Below are 22,613 nucleotides of genomic sequence, written 5' to 3'. Positions count from 1 at the left end.
GCCGCGGACCCTGCTGATTCCGCACAACGGGACTATTCATAGAGCCACATCGGAGGCATACATACTTGCAGTCCTTACACTTTTGGGACTATCGGATGCTCCCCAGATAACAGCCCAGACAGGACCATCCCGGATGGGAGATCCAGCCACCACGAGACCATTTACCCCCCCCCGATCCCCAAGCACCGGCTCGGAAACCTGACACAACCTGCAAGCAGACATAGCAAACCCGGCTCCAGCGGACTCTAATATACCCGCACACTGAACTGTTACTCTTCTTATATATCTGTTTAGTTATTTTGTTTTACTTGTTACTACCTCTGTTATTAACCCGCACACTCCGTGCCAATCATTCACCCACGCACTCAGTGATAGTCACACACACAGTGATAATCATACGAGACCTCACTAACGAAGGGAAACTCCAGCCAAGCTACCTACACCTCCCCCCCCCCCCGAGCCCCCCTAGGTTAGAGGCCCCCACTACCGTGGTATGAGCCGTGACCCCACGATGACGCTATGTTATAGCCGACTGGCTCACAGAGATTGACCACAGCCAAAGTAGCACCACGGGTAGACCACCCATGACTTCTCATGAACGCCACAAACTAGTGCACTTACACATAGTAATACATAGCCTTATCAGGAGTACAACCATGTGACCCTAACTACGAAGAGCAGAAATAGGGGCTAACACTACTACATTAAGGGTTATACACCCAGAAACATATGTAAGCACTAATACTCGCAACCGTAATGCAACATGTTATAAAAAAGAAAAATATGTGCTGAACAACTTGACTACATACCGTGAAATGCATATTCTAAACTTTTGTATTTGTCAATATATTGCATGAAACCAAATAACGCACAAACAAAATAAAGAATTAAAAAAAAAAAAAACATGAGTAAATATGAATTAAAAAAAAAAAATATCCACAATCAGCCGATTCCCAGGCTAGGGAAGTAGACATGGTATACATGGTGGGAGCATTGAAGGTAAAGGTGCTGTGCATGCCAGGTAAGTCCCCTCTCCAGCCGCAGGCCTGTGCAGAGGCCCGCATCTCCGAGCTTTGGGCTCGGTGGTATTTATCCCTCTTCCTGTAAGGGGGGCACCTGTAGGCCTCAGTGTTTTGTCACCGCCAACGGTGGGTGGTTTTCCGGCCGTGTGGGTGACTTCTTAGGAACGGGACCCTGCATAAGTAGGTAGCTCGTGAGGATGGAGCCTTACGAGACTGAGGAGAGCGTCCGCCTCTCCCAGGCAGCAAATTCACCAGGCCTCACTTGAACCTCAGGAGCATGAGAGGGTAAGAGCGCTGCGTTTGCAGTGAGAGTTAACTCTTTCAGTTCTGTTGACTGGCAGGTCACAGATTGTGGCGGTTCAGCGTGCTGGGAGTCGATATTTCAGCTATTTTCAGAATTTGAGTGAGGAGCGCTTTGAAAATGCGTCCAGCCTCCATGAGGTACAGCCCCGCCCCCCAGATTGATGCCTTTTAATCAGCTTGTTGGTAACTAAGCTTTTATTTTTATTTAATTTTAATTACAACATATAAACAATGTTAATACACCTATATTTTTCATAGGTGTTGCTCAAACCAGTTAATGTCAGGTTTGTGTCATAGGAAAGCACTTTCATAGCTTGGCTTATATATACTTTGGCTGACTCGGCATAGAGTAAATTTGATAGGGAAGTTACTCTGGAAATCACAAAGTGACTTTGTGAAAGGCCAAATAGTGATGGATAGATACATAGACATAGATATATTGAATAAAACCTTAAAGGACTACTCCGGGCACCAAAACCACCTTAAATTTCCAACAGTATAATACTTGAGTGGAGTTCCACAGTACTCTCAAATGTGGAAGCAGCTGTACTAAGCTGAGAGAGTGTCAGATGATGCTCCCAGCTTAACCCTGGCTGTCCATAGTCAGTAATGTTTCAGAAAAAAAAGGACCAGTGCCTCAGACTCCAACTCAGTGTGAAACCTTTCGAAAACGGTTTAACCCTTAAATGTTAGAAAGCACAGGTGGACTCTGGCTGAAGTGATTGATATCAAGTGGCTTTGGTTTCTGAAGATGTCTTTTAAAAATGGCCATTAACTTGTTACGATATATATCTCTGGCATACTGCAATTTCTCCCTCCCTCCCCTTTTTTTTTTTTTTACTTATGTCCCCTATATGATTATACTGCCTTCTTGCCCCTTCCATTTATTTTTGATTATCTGTTCCCAATATTTGGCAGCAGTTAATGTTATCACCTCTGCCCATGATGTCTGTTGTTTGCCCTTATGTGGGATTAATTCTACTATTGAATTTATAATTGAAACAGAACCTTGCTTAAGCAGATTAGATAAAGATTTGGTGACAGAGCCTATTTCATGATTTTGCAAATTGCATCCCACATCTTTTTGTCAAGGCAAACATTGAAAATGAGAGCGAGAGAGAGAGAGAGAGAGAGAGAGAGAGAGAGAGAGAGAGAGAGAGAGACTAGAAACTGAACCGTTTCTCCTCCTCTCAGAATGTTTTCTGTATGCTTGCTGTCAGGTGCAAAGGACAGAACTTATAACAGTGATTGTCAGCGAGCCAAAATGGAGGCAATCAATTGCATGATGGAGAAGTGTATTCTACATTTGATTTGATTTTGATACCTCACAAATACATATTAAAAGATACACTGATCATCCACAACATTAAAACCACTGACCGGTGAAGTGAATAACATTGATTATATTGTTACAATGGCATCTGTCAAGGGGTGCGATACATTAGGCAGCATGTGAACAGACAGTTCCTGAATTTCATATGTTGGAAGTGACTTTGTGATAGACCAAATAGTGATGGCTAAACATAAAAAACGAAAACATTTAAAGGTAATTTAGGCACTAATGAGCATAAAGCCCAGTGCAGCTTAATTCACACAAATATAATGTCACCCTTTTACACGTCTTACAAATGATACAATATACATGTAGAGAATGTGACAGTGCCACTAGTGTTTATATTTACCCAATGTTACAGGTATTTTACTGACACTTCCAAATCCTATAACATAAAAATATAGGGAAAACACATCAAAGTGTAGTATACAGTTGTGCTCGAAAGGTTGCATACCCTGGCAGAAATTGTGCAGTTTTGAATTGATTTTGAAAATCTGACTAATCATGCAAAAAAATGTGTTTTATTGAAGGATACTGATCATATGAAGCCATTTATTATCCATATTTAAGCCATTTATTATTACATAGTTGTTTGGCTCCTTTTTAAATCACAATGATAACAGAAATCACCCAAATGGCCCCGATCAAAAGTTTACATAACCATGTTTAGCCTTGTTACAGAGACACAAGGTGACACACACAGGTTGAAATGGCAATTAAAGGTTAATTTCCCACACCAGTGGCTTTTTAAATTGCAATTAGTGTCTGTGTATAAATAGTCAATGAGTTTGTTAGCTTTCACGTGGATGCACTGAGCAGGCTAGATGCGGTGTCATGGGGAGCAGAAAACAACTGTCAAAAGACCTGTGTAACAAGGTAATGGAACTTTATGAAGATGGAAAAGGATATAAAAAGATATCCAAAGCCTTGAAAATGCCATTCAGTACTGTTCAATCACTTATTAAGAAGTGGAAAATTATGACGATACTTGAACAAAAATGAACTGCATGATCGGGTTGCCAGAAAGAAGCCTTTACTGCGCCAATGCCACAAAAAAGCCCAGTTACAATATGCCCGACAACACCTTGACACTCCTCACAGCTTCTGTCATACTGTAATTTGGAGTGACAAGATCAAAATAGAACTTTATGGTCACAACCATAAGCGCTATGTTTTAAGAGAATAAAGAAAAAAAGAAAAAAATGCCATTCTACCTGTGTATGATTTACTGAGAAGATTATAGGCTTAAAAAGTAACTTTTAAGTTATTAAAAGTTACTTTTTAAGCCTATAATCTTCTCAGTAAATCATACACAGGTAGAATGGCATTTTTTTCTTTCTTTTTTCTTTCTTTTTTTGTTTATTCTCTATGATATTCACCATTTAAGGGTTAAATTTTGGCCCTAGGTTAATTCTTTTCATTTTCTTCGTATAACTATGTTTTAAGAGGGGTCAACAAGGCCTATAGTGAAAGAATACCATCCCGACTGTGAAGCATGATGGTGGCTCACTGATGTTTTGGGCGGTGTGTGAGCTCTAAAGGTTTGGGGAAGTAAGTGAAAATTGATGGGAAAATGAATGCAGCATGTTATGAGAAATTACTGGAAGACAATTTGCATTCTTCTGCACAAAGGTTGCCCATGGTAAGCTCTTGGACTTTCTAGCATTACAATGACCCTAAGCACAAGGTCAAGTTCACCCTCCAGTGGTTAAAACAGAAAAAAAGTGAAGGTTCTGGAGTGGCCATCACAGCCTCCTATCTTTAATATTATCGAGCCACTCTGGGGAGATTTCAAACGCAGGGTTAATGCAAAACGACCAAAGACTTTGCATGACCTGGAGGCATTTTGCCAAGACGAGTGGGCATCTATACAACCTGCAAGAATTAGGGGCCTCATAGACGACTATTACAAAAGACTGCACGCGGTCATTGATGCTAAAGGGGGCAATACACAGTACTAAAAACTAAGGGTGTGCAGACTTTTGAACAGGGGTCATTTCATTTTTTTCTTTGTTGCCATGTTTTATGTTTGTGCCATTCTGTTATAACATACATATAAAAATGAATCCCATAAGAAAGAAAAGAATTGTATATTTGCCTGCTCACTCATGTTTTCTTAAAAATGGTACAAATATTACCAATTGAAGGGCATGCAAACGTTTGAGCACAATTGTCTGTAGACGCCTCAATCTAGCTAGACTCATTTAAGCGAGTTTAAAACTAAGAAATGCTTCACATGTCTCTCGCATTTGCACCACATCATACCTCCTTGAATTGGCATATGTCATGTCATGTTTATTTAGACATGTTGATTTAACCTGTCTCTGCATGTCTTTATAGTTTTAAAAAATGAGGTACCACCAAGCTATCATGACTTATCTAGCAAATCCTGTAGAATGTATACTGTATTTCTGATTGCTTGCCATGTTTTCACATTTACCTCAATAAAACAAAGATTGCCCAGGAAAAAAAAAAAAAAAGTGTGCCAAAAAAGATCATGTTGAAGTTAGCTTCATCTTCCTGAACTGAAATGTTGACTTGCAAGAATTACAGAAGAATCATGGGAAATAATTAGCATAAACAGCAGAAAAATGACTTATTGCTTATTTAAAATGGCAGTGCACCTTATTCGGCTCTATCAATAAATGTATGTTTTACCAGAAGTGTTTAGCAGAATGAATACACTCTAAAACATCAAAAATATAATTGTATAAGAATTCCACTCGTTGAGCCAGTCATCGGTATTGTTACTTTTGTTCTACTGGTCATTTATGGGGTAAAAATATTTATATGAGAAATTGTTTTCTTTCTTTTCTTGTCCTGCTTTGTGAAATGTTTGTCTGTTTTTCTTTTCCTTAAATCTTGCTAGGGACGTATCTTTAGAGATATAACTTTACCCGATGTCAGACCTGCGGAGAGAACTGCCTTATATGTTGCGCTCACTGAAACGCTGGCCCGTCTGCATTCATTTGATATACGTACCTTGAATCTAACTGGATATGGCATAGGGAAAGGATACTGTAAGAGACAGGTAAAAATTGTAACAAGTAAATTTGGACCCTTCACTCACCGCAAGGCTGCCATTGCTGTGGATAAACTTCAGTTATTGGCCAATGCTTCACTATTAAGGTATTCCGGGTCTAACAATTCTTTGAAATTAATTCACTAAACACTGCATTGTAGAGAAATGAAAACTTAAAGGACCACTATAGTGCCAGGAAAGCAAACTTGTTTTTCCTGGCTCTATAGGGTCTTTGGGTCCCCCCCACCCTCTGGGTCCCACTCCCGCTGGGCTGAAGGGGGAGAAATGGGTTAAATTCTTGCCTTCCTCCAGCGCCGGGCTCCCTCGGCGCTGGGGAGTCTCCTCCCTCTTCCGATATCTTCCGCGCGCGCATTCAGTCAGTCCATAGGAAAGCATTTCTCAATGCTTTCCTATGGACGCTGGCGTCTTCTCACTGTGAAAATCACAGTGAGAAGCGCGGAAGCGCCTCTAGCGGCTGTCAGTGAGACAGCCACTAGATGCTTGTTTAACCCTATTGAAACATAGCAGTTTCTCTAACACTAGATGGACCTGGCACCCAGACCACTTCATTACCACTTAATTTCCTTTAAAGAAATAGTGGTCCTTTAAAGACCACTTAATTTCCTTTAAAGAAATAGTGAAATGAAAATTTGAAGGAATAGAGTTTATTAAGTTGTTATTGGGGCTGGAGTCAGAGTGCCATCTTCCCTTGAGAAGTTCCTAAACAGTTTAACCCCAAAGTTGTATAAAAATATGAAAAAAAAAAAAAAAGGTATGTTAATAGAAATACAAATTATCTTGATACTTTTACTATGTATTGCATTTGATTCAAACATAAACCGTATATGATGAGCTAGAAATCATTTAAATTAAGGTAGATTGGATTGGTGGGTAAAATACTATTATGTAATGTTATACAGTACGTTAGAGCCACATTGTTAGGCAAAAAAAAAGTTGTGTTTTTTTTTGTTTTGTTTTTTTATTGGTAGCAGTCTTTTGACTCTAGCATATAACATGCCAATCTTTTTTTTTTTTTATATATATTTTTATATCTAGGTCTCTAAATTGTAATTCCATATAAAATGTTCCTTATTTCTCTGGTTATGCAAAGTTATTTGCATGTTTGCTGATTTATGTGTCAGGATTACAGTATGATCCAGCACGTAGAATTGTGTAACACAGAGGACTGATGGGTAACGTATACCGGACCTTAGAATGGCCGGACTAACGTACCAAAGAATAGTCAGAAATAGTCGAGATTAAGGGATACAGAAAGAGACACAACGATAAAGAAAAGCCAGGGGCCAGGGATGCCAGAAAACAGGGAAGTCAAAGTCAAATAACCAGAAAAAACAGAATCAATAACGCGCTCTCGGACAACCACAAGGGAAACCACGACAGGGCACAGAGCAAGAGGAGAACTGGGCCAAAATACCCCGCCTGTGGATCTGATTGGTTGTAACCGACCTTTGACCCTAAAGGCAGTTACCAGGTTCCTATTTGCATGATTGCTGCTCCGCACAAACCCTCCTGTGGATTGATTGCTGCTCGGCACAACTTTTTCTGTCAAGACAGTAAATGTCATTACCGTATATACTTGAGTATAAGTCGAGTTTTTCAGACCATTTTTTGTGCTGAAAAAGCCCCACTCGACTTATACACGAGTCAAGGTCTGTATTTTGGCAACTTACATTGCCATAATACAAACCAGGACCGCCGGGCTCATTACAAGTCCGGCGGTCCTGTTGGGGGCTGGCGGCAAGCTGTTACATACCTTTTTAGCAGCTCCGGTCAGCTCCCTTCACCTCCGTGCAGCTCCCCTGTCCGCTCCCAGTGTAAGTCTCGCAAGACCCGCGGCCATCAGACCGCGAGATTTACACTGGGAGCTGCATGGAGGTGAAGGGAGCTGACCAGAGCTGCTACAAAGGTATGTATCAGCTTGCTGCCGGCTCCCCCACTGCATAGCCCATGCCACTGGACCACCAGGGATTAAGATAGCCCCCCTCCCTGACCAGTTAACAAGCAGGAAAGGGGGACTAAAAAAAAAACTAAATAATAAAATAATAATGCAAAATATATTAAAAAAATAAATAAAAATTAAATTAAAAATAATAAAAATGCCCTCCCCCCACCCAGTTCACACACACTACATTCACACAAACACACACACTCTGCATTATATACACACAGAGTGTGTGTGTATATAATGCAGAGTGTGTGTGTATATAATGCGGAGTGTGTGTGTGTATATAATTATAAAAATCACAGAATTTCATAGCCCCAAGTTTTACCCTCAACTTATCCACGAGGCATAGCATATTTCACAATTGTTGGTCACAAAACTGCACTCGACTTATACACGAGATCGACTTATACACAAGTATATACGGTAATCACATTTTTATGTGCAGATGAATACGTGACAGTATGCCTACATTGTTATGTTAGACTGCCCACATAAATGCGTATACGCTCAATATAAATGTGTTGTTGCAGTACTGAAAAGCAACTACTACGAAAACTATCTTCTGAAAGCAGTGTAAGTGTTGTTGTATATATTACATAATTTTTCCTGGTGTTTTACAGGTAATCACCTGGACCAAACAGTATGAGCGAAGCGCACATACAGATATTCCAGCAATGAATCAGCTGGCCCAGTGGTTAATGGATAACTTACCAAGCAACGATAATGAAGAGTCCTTGATACATGGAGATTTCAGGATTGATAATGTCATTTTCCATCCAACAGAGGTATGGCGCATGTTTCCTATATCCAGACGAAACTCACCATAAGGCCCTATTACCATATTTACTACCGATATTTCTTTCACTTGTTGACATCAGTCAGTAAGAGCTGCATCAGCATTTCTAGACCAACATTAGAGTAAATCTACCAGGGTCATTCACTAAAGTGAGCATTGTTCAAAATGAATTTACATTGTAAGGCTAGCATAGATAAACTGGAAGCATAGCTGACTTGGGGAATTTATTTCCCAGTTTGACTATTTTGGCCTTAAATTTGAAATTCCCAACAATTCTCACTCTAGTGAATAACCCTGTGCTTCTCGTTTGAGGCTCTGAAAGACTATTTGCAAAGACAGGATAACGAGAGGGAAAAAAAACATGTGGTTTTAGTAATTGGCATTAATGGACATCAATAGAAGCTGAAATCGGAACTTGGTTAAAAGTCTCATAAGAATTTGTGCTAACTACATTTCTCCAGTCATAATACAATAAACTGTAATGTTGGCCAGACTGGTTACTTGTAGCACGTTTAGTGGTGTTTATTTGCCTTGGTTCTTCTGACAAATATTTCAAGATGTCTCTATAAACAGACTGACCTTCACTTAGAAAATAGTTGCCTTGTGATCACTACAAGTAAAGATTAAGCTCATGCCACCTGATACTGGACTCCATTCAGCATTTGAGTTGCTGCTTTGGCTTGGTCACATGGAATTGTATTAGTCTTATGGGTGTAAACGGTTTATTACAGTTCTGTCAGTGCAGCGTACACTATGCTTTATCATTGTGTCCACATTTTTTCTTTCTTCTAAACTCCTTAGTATATAAGAAATAGGAATGTAGGTCAAGTGCATAATGATAATTCAAACAGGAGTAAGTATTAACAACCACGTTTGTATACGCTCTCCCTACAAAAACAAAAACAAACCGTAACAGAAAAATTTATGAAGTTGCTCACAATAGAATATTTTAACAGAAGATACAGGTTCTTACAAACAGCATTTGCATACAATAACAATAATGGATATCTACACCTAAATATAACAACACTTCAAATGAATACAAAATCTTGATTGTAGATATTTGATAAAGCCAATGGTAGCTCTATGGAAAGAGCACAGGTGGAATTATTTGTAAAATGTGTGTCATTAGGATAACATCATATGTAGAGGTACTTGTAAAAGAAAACCACAAATAGATGCTAAATGGTGTAGTATGCAATAGCCAGCGTAGAAAATAATGTCTAGTGAGCCAATTCAAGCTTCTTTCGTAGCCCCTCAAATGGTACAGCCCATGTTGAACTCCATGTTTTAAACTGCCAGAGAAAAGTGATAGCATATATGCACCAAAACTACTACATTACGATGTACTAGGTTTTGAACCTAGGAAGTCCATTAGATTGTGTAAACGTTATTAATGATGCTTCTCATATTTATTAATCTCTCTCTTTTTTTTAATTTCCTATGCCTTTGAAAAAAGTTATTTCCGTGATTCTTTTTTGTTCTGTTAATAGATCAGTTTTTTGTTATTTAGTTAGGTGTTTTGCTATTATTAATATCGTCATGTTGAATCTTACTCATTAAGTTGAATGTTCAAGCTATTCCTGGTATTTTTACATAATTTTAGGCTCGTGTGATTGCGGTTCTTGATTGGGAATTATCCACCATTGGACATCCAGTGTCTGATTTGGCTTACTTCTGTTCACCTTATTTTTGGCCCTCAGAAGTCCCGTTATTTGGACTCAGCACTGACAAAAAGTTTAGTGAGATAACTGGTAAGAAATATGTAGCTAAATTTTTTATTTTTTTTAAAACAATCATTTTTTTTATTGAGGTAAAGGCATGACATACAAAGTAAGTATAGATCTCACTAATCTAATTTAAAATAAAAAAATAAAACTCTAAGTAACAAAAATTTAGGAGACCCCAGTGGGATTCACAGGCCTCTCATTAAAGGACCACTATAGGCACCCAGACCACATCAGCTCAATGAAGTGGTCTGGGTGCCAGGTCCATTTAGGATTAACCATTTCAGAGAAACTGCTATGTTTACAAATGGGTTAATCCAGCCTCTAGTGGCTGTCTCATTGACAGCCGCTAGAGACGCTTCCCTGCTAGAGAATGCTTTCGAATGCCGCAAATGCGCATTCAACCAATGACGGGGAAAGGAGGCAGAGAGTCCCCACCGCCGAGGGAGCCCGGCGGTGGCAAAAAGGTATGTGATGAACCCCTTCCTCACCCTAGAGCCTGGCGGGAGGGGGACCCTAAGGGTGGGGGGGACCTAGGGACCTTATAGTGCCAGGAAAATGAGTGTGTTTTCCTGGCACTATAGTGGTCCTTTAAGGTACTTAATATTGGAAAGTGATTTAAAGGGTTACTCCAGCCCTTTTGGAGGGCAAAACTATTCCGGTGTAAAATTCCCTATAGGGTATTGTGAAGAAGCCACCCTTCCCCATCCCGTTTGCATTAAAAAAATTGTGTTTTATTTATCTGGAATTCAGAGCTAATTCTGGGGCTGATCTAATATACCCCGACCAATGTCACTGGGGCCTCACGTGATCCAATCACAGGTGTCTCATAGAGAAGCCTGTCTTTGGTCCATTTCTCCAGCTCAGAGCACATGCTCTGTAGGGAGGGTGGGAGGTTTCTTTAAAAATAATTCTTAGGGCAATGGAGGGACCACACACTAGGAGGAATGGAGGGAAGCAATCCCTTGCACCTGCAAGGAAGTATATTTCTACATCTGTTGTCAGCGTGCTGTGCGCACGCACAACATTGACACTGGCAGCCTGGAACAGAGTTCTGGGCTGCCAATGCCATGTGTATCACCTAGCATACAATTACAAATAATTCAGTATGTGCAGGGTTTCAAGCAGAAAAACTGCACATACTGACTCATACCACTACAGCCTCTTTAAACACTGAAGTGGTCATGGTGGTTGGAGTTACACTTTAATCCGTGAAAAATAAATTACTACTCAAGTGGGTATTATGTATTTTACCCTTCATTTCCAATAAGCTATCTCAAACATAAGTCTCTTTTTAACTGTTGTAAATGTATATATTGTGTTTGCATATTGTATATTTTACAGCTTCTTTATTTTTGTTAGGAATGCCTGCATTTGAAGATTTGCTGAATATTTATAGTCATTGCCGTAGTATCTCCTTGCCAATCCCGGACTGGAATTTCCACCTTGCTCTTAGCTTTTTTAAATTGGCTGGCATATTGCAAGTAAGGATATCTTTTTTTTTTTTTTTTAATATTTCATTACTAATATTACTTTAGAATTGTTATAACATGTTCTCTATATAACCAAATTCTTGCATTTATTTCCATAATATTTTGGATTGCGGTTGTGGGAATTTGTGCCCATTTAGCTAAAAGAGCATTTGTTAGCTAAGGCAGTGATGGTGGAAAAGAAGGTGTAGCTCGCAACTGGTTCTTAAATTCATCCCAAAATTTCAGTGAGTTTTGAGATCAGGGCTTTGTGCATGTCACATTAGTTTCTTCACACAAAACATATTGGACCATGTCTTTATGGACTTTACTTTGTGGGCAGGGGCACACTTATGCTGAAACTGGAAAGGATCTTCCCCAACCTGTTATCAGACAATTGGGTGAATCCAGTCGTATTAAATGTCTTTTGTATCCTGTAGCATTAGGATGACCCTGCACTGGTATTAATGGGTCTAGCTCAAACCCTTTAAAGAAGCCCTTGACCATTACCCCCTTTCCACCAATATTTTACAGTAGGCATTGAAACACATCAACACGCAGCTGCACAGACACACAAATACAAACAATGATACAGACACAGGGATACAAACACTTAGCACATAGATACTAACACATAGATACAGATACATACATGTACAAAGACAGTTTCCTAAAATGTTAGCCTCCCTCTAGTTTCCTACCTTTTGAGTTCAGGAGGGTGGTTTCTGCTTTCTGGGACCTTTTGGAGTTAGATGCCTACTCTCCCAGTCTGCACCTCCCACACTTCTTGGTCTGTGTTAGCTGGGGAAAGTGACAGGCTCTCACTTTCTCCAAGTGCTGCAATATTACAGGGGCCTAGTCACGCTGTTAAGTATGTGAGGTGGTCCTGAGTGCATGCGCCACCTAGTGGACCCCCTTAGACTGCAGTTCCCAACCTGTGCAGTGCGGCTGTCATTATAGTGGGTTTTTTTCACGTACCTCTGTGGAAACTGGTTTGTACCTCTGCCTATACGCATACCACATGTTAGGAACCACTGCTCTCTAGGGTGTATCTTCATTGTTTAAATTGTTTGGGCTTGTGTCATAAAACCCAATCAGCAGTCCCCTTACCGCACTTCTGTTTCATCGATCACCCTGCCTCTGAGTCTGATGTCAGACGCCTACCTATTTTGTCCGACTCACAGCACTATTAAATCACTCACTCAAATGTTTCAGCGATTCAATACAGCCGTTTGAGCTCAAATTTACCCGTAATTCCTGTGTACCGAACCTCAACTTGTGACCTTAATTCTGCCTACCTCTCCACTCCTTACCTTGGACTCCAAGACCAACTCTAATGCTAAAGTCTTATAATTATTCCTGCGAGGTAAAGAATTATACAAAACCACACTCTTACTAAAGCGGACCTTAGTGAATTTAACTTAATTTCCTTCTGGATACTTTATTTCTAATTCCTCAACAATTACTTTTAGGTTCACTTTGGCAATATTTCATATTAAAGGACCACTATAGGCACCCAAACCACTTCAGCTCAATGAAGTGGTCTGGGTGCCAGGTCTCCCTAGTTTTAACCCTGCAGCTGTAAACATAGCAGTTTCAGAGAAACTGCTATGTTTGCATTGAGTGTTAATCCAGCCTCTAGTGGCTGTCTCCCTGACAGCCACTAGAGGCCGCTTCCACGATCCTCAATGCAAAAATTGCATTGAGGACACGCTGATGTCCAAAGGAAAGCATTGAGTAATGCTTTCCTATGGGTGGTTTGAATGTGCATTCGGTGCTGACGGCGGCAGGGGGAGGAGAGGTCACCAGCGCTGAGGGAGCCCGGCGCTGGATTAAGGTAAGTGGCTGAAGGGGTTTTAACCTCTTCAGCCCAGTGGGAGGGGGGCCACGAGGTTGGGGGGGTGGGAGGAGGGGGAGGGGGACCTAATAACCCTATAGTGCCAGGAAAATGAGTTTCCTGGCACTAAAGTGCTCCTTTAACCCCTTAAGGACACATGACATGTGTGACATGTCATGATTCCCTTTTATTCCAGAAGTTTGGTCCTTAAGGGGTTAAATCGAAGAGAACCTTTCTACCTAAAACATAGGACTTTATTGACAAGTTTTTTGCACTTACTAATTTCATTTAAAGTAAACATGCTATCCTGCAGTTCCACTAGAGTCACTCATCTCATCATCAGAGACTCTAAAGTTATGAAATATTTCTTCATAGTGCTTAAAGAGACTGTTGGTATTTATAATCTCTTGTTCAATCAATTTCCAATCACACAAAGAATTTAAAGTGACTTTTCATCTAATCAAATTGTTCCAACTTCCTTCCAAACTGTTTAAATTCAATCTCCAGCTACTCAAAGTAATCAAGTCTTCCGCAAAACCTCTTAAGATATTTAAAGTGAAATTGTACCTTTTTTAAATTCTCAAAGTGAAATTTTAATTTTAGGAAGAGATCTTAAAGATACAGTTTCTATCTATGTTTTCAATTAAAGACCCTTCAAAATCTTTTTGAAATATCAACTTTAGTGACATAATAAAGAGTTGAACCTGCAGTTGAGTTCCAGTCTTTCTTGGTAATTGAAAAGCCTAACAGCATGGTTACTTTAATGATGAAACAGAACACAATCTATAATATATATTGTATAATCATTCTTCTTAATTAACAGGGTATTCATGCACGGTGTATCATTGGCAATGCAAGTGGAGAAAATGCCAGCATATATGGTGCCATGGTGAAACCTATAGCAGATTATGGACTTGCTTTAGTGAAAAGGTAATATTTTCTACTAGCAAATTAAAGTACATAAAAAGGGTTAACAGTAACAAAGTGTTGTGCAAATTGTAAATATATCTTTAGTAATTAAAGTGATCAAATGGCCTAGTGAATATAAACATTGGTCAGCTATAACATTAAAACCAACCTGCCTGATATTATGTATGTCCCCCACGTGCTGCCAAAATAGTTCTGATGCTTTGAGGTGTGGACTCCACAAGGATGTATCATCTGGCATCAAGACATCAGCAGCAGATCCTTTAAGTCCTGCAAGTTGCGAGGTGGGGCATATATGGTTTGGATTTGTTGTCAAAGCACATTCCATAGATGCTCATTTGGATTGAGATATGGAGAATTTGTAGGCCAAGGCAAACCTTGAACTCTTTGTCTTCTTTCTAAAACCATTCCTGAACACCTGAAACCTGCAGTGTGTGGAATGCAAGATGGTTTTATTGGAGCATCACGAAATTCTAGGAGAAAACATCATGCCATCTGTGAGGAAGCTGAAGCTTGGGCGACATTGGACCTTCCAACAAGACAAATATCCCAAGCATACCTAAGATTTCGCCAAGTCTTGGTTGCAAAAGAAGTTCTGGAAAATTCTGCAATGGGCATCACAGTCACCTGACTTGAACCCCATAGAAAATCTCTGGTGGGATTTAAAAAAGGAGGTTGCAGCACACAAACCCAATAACATTACTGAACTGGAGGCGATTGGTCAATTGCAACGAGTTAACAGTCCTCAGGAACGTGGTCAGAACTAGTGTCTGGCCTTGCATCTCTTTGCAGCAGGTCATAACATCAAACGGGTGCTCTACTAAGTACTGAAGATGCTTGCCATGAAGGGGGTGAATAATTGTGAGACGGGAAAAGTCATTATAAGTTGCATTTTCACTTGAATTTGTGGAAACGTGAATCATTTATTATGTTGAGCCATTTCAATTGCTTTTGGTTGCTTTGTTCATTGCAAACAGCTGAAAGGCTGTCAATTTGACAATAAATACGATTTTGAATGGGAGTTGAATAATTTTGATTACAACTGTATATCAGTAGATCATCTCTCTCTCTCTCTCTATCTATCTATAATCATAGACCTATCATGTGATGTTAAATTGTGTCATGCATATTTAAGTACGTTCTTATTTATTTATTTAGAGGGAACCTTACTTTGCTAGATACCTCTAAACCATCAGGAGAGCTGTTTTTACAGAGTGTTAAAGGACAACGTTTGCTGGAGCAGGTGAAGAGCTTCATGCAGGAGCATGTATATCCAGCACAGCAGGTGAGACCTGTGGCAGTCTGTTTATTATAGCTATTGACATTTTTTTTTTTTTGTCACCTTTTGGTTTACTACTACTTTATGTATGTGAATAATACTGGTAGCAGTAGAGTAATGTTTGTTTGTTGGTCTAGATTTTCCAAGAAGGAAGGGTAGATTGCTGACAGATCAGAGCTTTTCCCCATTTTTTTTTACCTTACAGTCCACTTATTACTCTCCATATCTAGAGTAGTGAATCAGTGTCTGCTTTTATATGAAGAATTGTTGGGGTATAATTTGGACATATGGGTATAGCAGTAGACCACTTATGAAACTACTACAACTTGATTTCCCCAAATCAGATTTCTCTCGAAATCTGTCTAGTGTCCAGTAGAGGGCGCAAAGTACTATGCAATTGTATACTGTGCTTTTTGTTTTTTTAATTCTGGACTGTTAAAGGGGAACTGTAGTTTCTCAGTATTTTTAATATTATGTTTATTAATCCCCGTTATTAACAAATGCGTATTTGTGTTATTGAGGTGTGAAAAATAAACTTCAATGTAGAAATCCACACTTTATCCTGCAGCCAGGCGAGATCATCTTGTCAGTCATTGTTATAAGCTCTGCCCTTTGCATCTGACAGTCAGCATGGAGAGAATAGGAGAAATTTCTCCTCTTAGTTTGCTGTGTTTGCCCTGTCTTTGCCTTGTCTGAAGTGGATTGTGATGTCATATGCTAAATCTTTAATAAAAGTAAAAAAAAAAAAAAGAGCATGTTGTAAAAAAAAAGAAAAAGAGACCGAGCATGTTGTAAAAAAAAAAGAGAAGAGACCGTTCGCTTTTAAATATAAGCAAGTATGTAGTTAAATTATTTGGAGGTTTATTTGCTTAAGTGAGAATTGTCAGGAATTCTAATTAAATTTAACATTTTAAGGCCAATGTAGCTGAACTGATAGCGTAGTTGACTTGGAAACTTTTTTTTCACTACTTTGGCCATACATTTTAAGTTCACTTTAAATTCCTGAACATGCTTACCTTTGCAAACAACTGTGTTTGTGTTTTCAGCTAGTATATTGACATTCTTTATTGCACAATATTAGTATTGCAAGTAAATTTTAGACTTGGGCACGGGAGAAATTTTCTTTTCGTCCGAACCGTATTGCGTCCATTTCCTCATTTCCTAATTTCCTCGTTTTGAAATTCAGATATTATTTTTATTGATCTTCCCTGAAGCCGTGCTGCCCTGCTACAGTCTATAATGAATGCTGCCGCCGGACTGATTTTCCTCTTTAGTCACCCCTCTCACACCTCACCCCTCTGTCAGTCCTTACATTGGATTGAATTAAAGCATTGAACAATTCTAGCCCCTCCTATATCTCTTCACTGATCCGTACGTATGCCCCTTTTCGGTCTCTCCGCTCTGCCTATGACCACCTCCTGTCTGCTGCTCGCACCCATTCTGCCAACTTACGCTTGCAGGACTTCTCACTAGCGGCTCCTTTCCTTTTGGAATAGCCTGCCTACCACCATGAGGCTCTCCCCCAGTCTTAAATTGTTTAAGAAGTTCCTTAAAACCCATCTCTTTAGGAAAGCTTATGGCCTCCCAGAGTAACCTCTACCTCACATACCTGTTCCTTGCTCTCTCCTAGAAGGCACAGCATTCTACTCTCCTCCAGCTCTGCTTCACTCCACCTTGTTTGATTGCTATCTCCTGTCCTGTTGTGTTTTATACCCCACCTCCTCTAGACTGTAAGCTCGATTGAGCAGGGTCCTCTTCAACCTATTGTTCCTGTAAATGTTTGTAATTGTTTAATTTATTGTTTAAATCTCCCCCTCTTATAATATTGTAAAGCGCTACAGAATCTGTTGGTGCTACATAATCTGTTGGTGCTACATAAATGTCAATAAATAAATAACTCCAGAAAGCAGTCATCACAGGGGCTGTTGCAACCTTGGTGCTTCCACTATAGTCTGGGATCCATCCTATTATCCTTTCTACTCATTTTATGTCCATTGTATGCACTGTGGTATTGCATATCTCACGGTTATTGTTACCGTATATACTCGAGTATAAGCCGAGTTTTTCAGCACATTTTTTGTGCTGAAAAACCCCAACTCGGCTTATACTCGAGTCAATAGTCTGTATTATGGCAATTTGCATTGCCATAATACAGACTGGGGCTGTAGAGCTGTAACTTACCTGTCCTGCAGCTCCTGTTCGCTCCCTTCTCCTCTGCGCCGTCCGTTCAGCACCTCGGTCAGCTCCCAGTGTAAATCTCGCGAGAGCCGCGGCTCTCGCGAGACTTACAGTGTAAGCTCACAGAAGAGCTGACCGGACGGCGCGGAGGAGGAGAGAGCTGACAGGAGCTGCAGGATAGGTAAGTTACAGCTCTGCAGCCCCCACTGAACTACCAGGGAAGGAGAGCCCCCCTCCCTGGCCAGCTAGCAAGCAGGGAGGGGGGACGAAAATAATTATAAATAATAATAAAATATAAATAATAAAGTAATATTAAAAATAATAAAATACAAAATAATAATAACACAAATATTAATAAAACAAAAAAAATATTAAAATAATGTTAAAAAAAATATATAATAAAAATGCCCACCCCCCACCAAGGCTCTGCAACACACACACTGCATCACACACACTCACACTGCACTCATACACACACTCACACTGCACTCATACACACACTGCACTCATACACACACTGCACTCATACACACACACTGCACTCATACACACACACTGCACTTATACACACACACTACACTCATACACTGCACTCATATACACTGCATTCATACACACTGCATTCATACACACTGCACTCATACACACACACTGCACTCATACACACACACTGCACTCATACACACACACACACTGCACTCATACACACACTGCACTCATACACACACACTGCATTCAGTATATACACACACACACTGTAAATAAATATTCAATATAATTTTTTTAGGATCTAATTTTATTTAGAAATTTACCAGTAGCTGCTGCATTTCCCACCCTAGTCTTATACTCGAGTCAATACGTTTTCCCAGTTTTTTGGGGTAAAATTAGGGGCCTCGGCTTATATTCGGGTCAGCTTATACTCGAGTATATACGGTATATAGTGCTTTACAAGATAATATAATGAATTGCTGCAAAGTTGCTAATATACTTTACTTCTAATATGCGGTTTGTGTACATATATTTGTGTACACAATATTTTCTGGATGCTGCCAATGTAAATTAATACAACCCCCCCCCCAAAAAAAAAAAATTTTAACCCCAGGAATGGAGCAATCACAATGATTTTGATTTTCTGGAGAGTATACTTACTAACCGTGGTGGAGTGAAAATGATGTACACATGAGAACATAGAAAATATAAGATATAGACTTCCACAAAAGGGTTACATTTTATAAGGATGCTCTCATGCTTTTCAAAGAAAACTAAATAAACAGACTTCCCATACTATGTTTATGTTTTGCCCCCACACGCTTAAAATTTCCAGACTACATGGGTTCTCTGGCTAACTGCCATTAAAAACACTTGAAATTATTTATTTATTTATAATTTTTTTTAATTTTTTTTATTTTTTTACTTGGATGGATACATTGAGATTTCTCTCGTTTTCAAGTATGTCCTGGGTCCACAAAACATTGCATTGTTACAATAGGATACAATATTACAAAAATACAATATACAAAAAAATATACATTACAGGTAATAAATATATTCAACCATGACAGGTGCATTCTGCGCTGAGGTATTTTAGAATATATTATTGCTTTACCACTGTGAGTGTTCTGTGTTATTGGTCAGACTCCATAGAGATTCCTTTCCCAATAAAATTTACCATACTACTCCCAGGACTAAATGGCAGGTTTCCTCTCGAACTTACCTAATGCTTCAAATTGGTGTCTAGATGCTGATATTATTTTTTCTGAGGTTAACTTACCACCTGATGAGTCAAACTACTCTTTAACAGCGGGGTTTAACTCTTTAACTCAGCTATATAAGCAACAAATCAGAACTAGCTGGGAAATAGCATCCCTGGAAAATTATTTAAAGAAAGGCCTAATACCTAGAGGTCTGAGAGTTCCCACAACATCAACCTCACACTTAGATGAGGAAGACTTTGTAAAAGAGTGGGAAGAGGCAGCCGGACATTGCTCAGCAAACTTTATGGAAATTATCTGTAAATACGAAAATAAAAAGCTAAAGGAGATAGAGAAAAAGGTGGAAAAAGAGGTAGAAAGGGTACAACAATTCAAAACAGAACCAACGTTTAGTCTGAATGAAACTAAATTACAAAACAACTTGGAGAAATTCCAATCCATTATAAAACAACGCAAACACCACAAATTCTTAAGGGATACAAAAGACTTCAAAACAGGCAACGTATACAGGAGATCCCAAAGGAGGCGGAGGGTCAATAGAGACCAGTTCTCCACCTCCGAATACGAAACCAGTGAGTCAGATCCCGAGTCTCAAGCGTCTACCTCAACTGGAGACGAACAGAGCGGTGGCATCCTTAAAAAAGGGGTGACTTTTTTAGAAAAACAGGGGGTAGGCCGCCCCCAATTAAGACCAAGAACCAAGAGGCAGTACAACCGAAAGAGCCAGTTCTAGAGAATAAAAACCAAGTGATCAACTTATCTATATACAAGTTGTCACAAACAGAACTGGACCTCCTTAACAAGGGCCTATCCTTTATACCCACCCCACGCATTGATAAATTCACCTGGGTGAAAGATATCCACCTGTTTGCCCGAAAACTTCTGTTACACAAAAACTATCTCCTTACAGAGGAGAAAAAAGCAAAGACGCTAGGACTAGATCCTAAAGACTACAGAATGACTATGCTATTAGTGGGACTCTTAGAAGAAAATGAAGGGGGAGAATCAGTCTCACCCCCACTAACCAATTTAAAGAAAAAAAGTCGATACTGTCCCAAATTAGCAGACGCTAAGTATATAGAGACATTCGTTGAACTTGTGTGCAATGAGATCGAGAAAATCAAAATGTCAGATCTAGACTTCACACCCAATTCAAACCTTACCACTGCAGAAGTGAAAGCGTTAGACTCCCTAAGAAATAACAAGGAAATCACAATCAAACCATCCGACAAAGGGGGCAACGTGGTCATTATGGATACCACTAACTATGCCAATATGACTAAAACAATATTGACAGATGTAAATACCTACAAAGTTATCCCTAATGACCCCACTAAGAAATTTCAGGAAGAATTTAAAACGATCCTTGAAATAGGACTGAACCAAAATGTGATCTCCAGAAATGAATATGAGTTCATTATAGGTGACAGTCCACGCATTGCTACCTTCTATAGCCTCCCGAAGATACACAAAAAATATGACATCTTAACAGGGAGACCAATAGTCTCGGGAAACAACAATTTAACCCAAAATGCAAGCATTTACATTGATCAAATACTAAAACCATTGGTTACTCAACTCCCATCATATTTAAGAGATACCAAACAGACCCTAGCTGAGCTAACTAAGATACAGATGCCCCCACACTCTTTATTGTGCAGCCTAGATGTGGAATCTCTGTACAGCTCCATTCCTCACTCCTTGGGTTTAGAACACACAAGCTACTTTTTACGTCAAAGAGGTACCCAACTATATGAACATAGTGATTTCACTACACTACTACTCAAGTTCATACTAACACACAACTTCTTCTTATTTGACGGGGTATACTATCACCAGGTGCAGGGAACAGCTATGGGGACGTCTTGTGCGCCCTCATATGCCAACCTGCACCTGGGATGGTGGGAGGAAAAAATAGTATTTGCTCACCCACAAAGCCATCTAGTCCAATGCATCCACTATTGGAAAAGATACATAGATGACATAGTGATTGTATGGACTGGAACACACGACCAGTTCCTAGAATTTGTACAGTTGCTAAACATCAACGACCTTAACCTCAGATTTACTACTGAGGTAGGAACCCCAAACCTGACATTCTTAGATCTTACCTTGATCCCCAATTCAAACGGGACGATCAAAAGCGATTTATTTAGGAAAAGCACGGCCACAAATAGCCTATTAAACTGGAAGAGTCACCATCCAACACCCCAGAAAAAGGGAATCCCCATCGGACAATATCTGCGCCTCAGGCGCAATTGCAAAGATATTGACTATAAGACTTTAAAACCAGGGCCAGGGCCTTAAGAACAATGTTCAGGACTAAGGGGTATCCCAACAAATGTCTCAAAAGGGCCTATCACAGAGCCCTCTTAGTAGACAGGGAGAGCCTAATAAGAGAGGATTCTGTTCCACGCAAGAAATTGATGGAACAAGACAACAAGCAATTAAGATGTATAGCCACGTACGATGCTGGATGGAACTGTGTAAGATCAATTATGCACAGATTTTGGCCACTGTTAAAACAGGACGAACACCTGAGGGATATCATCCCAGCACAGGTAGCGCTTGTAGCAAGGAGAGGTAAGAACCTTAAAGACTCCTTGGTACACAGCCATTTTCAGAGACCCAAAGCACCAACACATTGGCTAACAAATAACCTCAAAGGTACGTACAAATGTGGTAGGTGCAAGGCATGTAAATACACCAAGAAAGATTCAAAAACCTTCACCGACAGTACCAAAAATCAGCATTTTGACACACTTTCCTTTTTTAATTGTAGCTCAAAAGGTTTAGTGTACCTGATTACCTGCCAATGCTCAATAGCATATGTGGGAAAAACCTTCCGCCCCTTCAGAAGAAGAATCCTTGAACATATCAATTCTGTCAAAACTACCAGACATATGGAGACTCCCATCTCTAGGCATGTAAAGAATGCACATAGTGGAGACCCTACAGTCTTGAAATTTCAGGGAATTGAATTGATTAAACAGGATCAAAGGAAGGGCAACTGGAACCAACAAATTAGAAAAAGGGAGTGTT

At 39.7% G+C, this 22,613-nt stretch overlaps 1 protein-coding gene across 1 annotated transcript in view; it reads left to right on the top strand.

Annotated features, from left to right (window-relative positions):
• The window catches only part of ACAD11 (acyl-CoA dehydrogenase family member 11), a 115,515-nt gene that overhangs the window by 16,284 nt on the left and 76,618 nt on the right, over positions 1–22,613 (top strand). Inside the window, exons 4-9 of the mRNA XM_063452159.1 lie at positions 5,528–5,689; positions 8,267–8,431; positions 10,049–10,196; positions 11,532–11,653; positions 14,299–14,405; positions 15,561–15,687. Of these exons, the coding sequence (XP_063308229.1) occupies positions 5,528–5,689; positions 8,267–8,431; positions 10,049–10,196; positions 11,532–11,653; positions 14,299–14,405; positions 15,561–15,687 (831 nt within the window). The remainder of the gene's footprint in view (positions 1–5,527; positions 5,690–8,266; positions 8,432–10,048; positions 10,197–11,531; positions 11,654–14,298; positions 14,406–15,560; positions 15,688–22,613) is intronic.

The sequence above is a fragment of the Pelobates fuscus genome, chromosome 4, assembly GCF_036172605.1.
Source record: "Pelobates fuscus isolate aPelFus1 chromosome 4, aPelFus1.pri, whole genome shotgun sequence".
Lineage (NCBI taxonomy): Eukaryota > Metazoa > Chordata > Amphibia > Anura > Pelobatidae > Pelobates > Pelobates fuscus.
The sequence above is the reverse complement of the archived record's forward strand: the minus strand, read 5'-3'. Positions and strand labels throughout refer to the sequence as shown.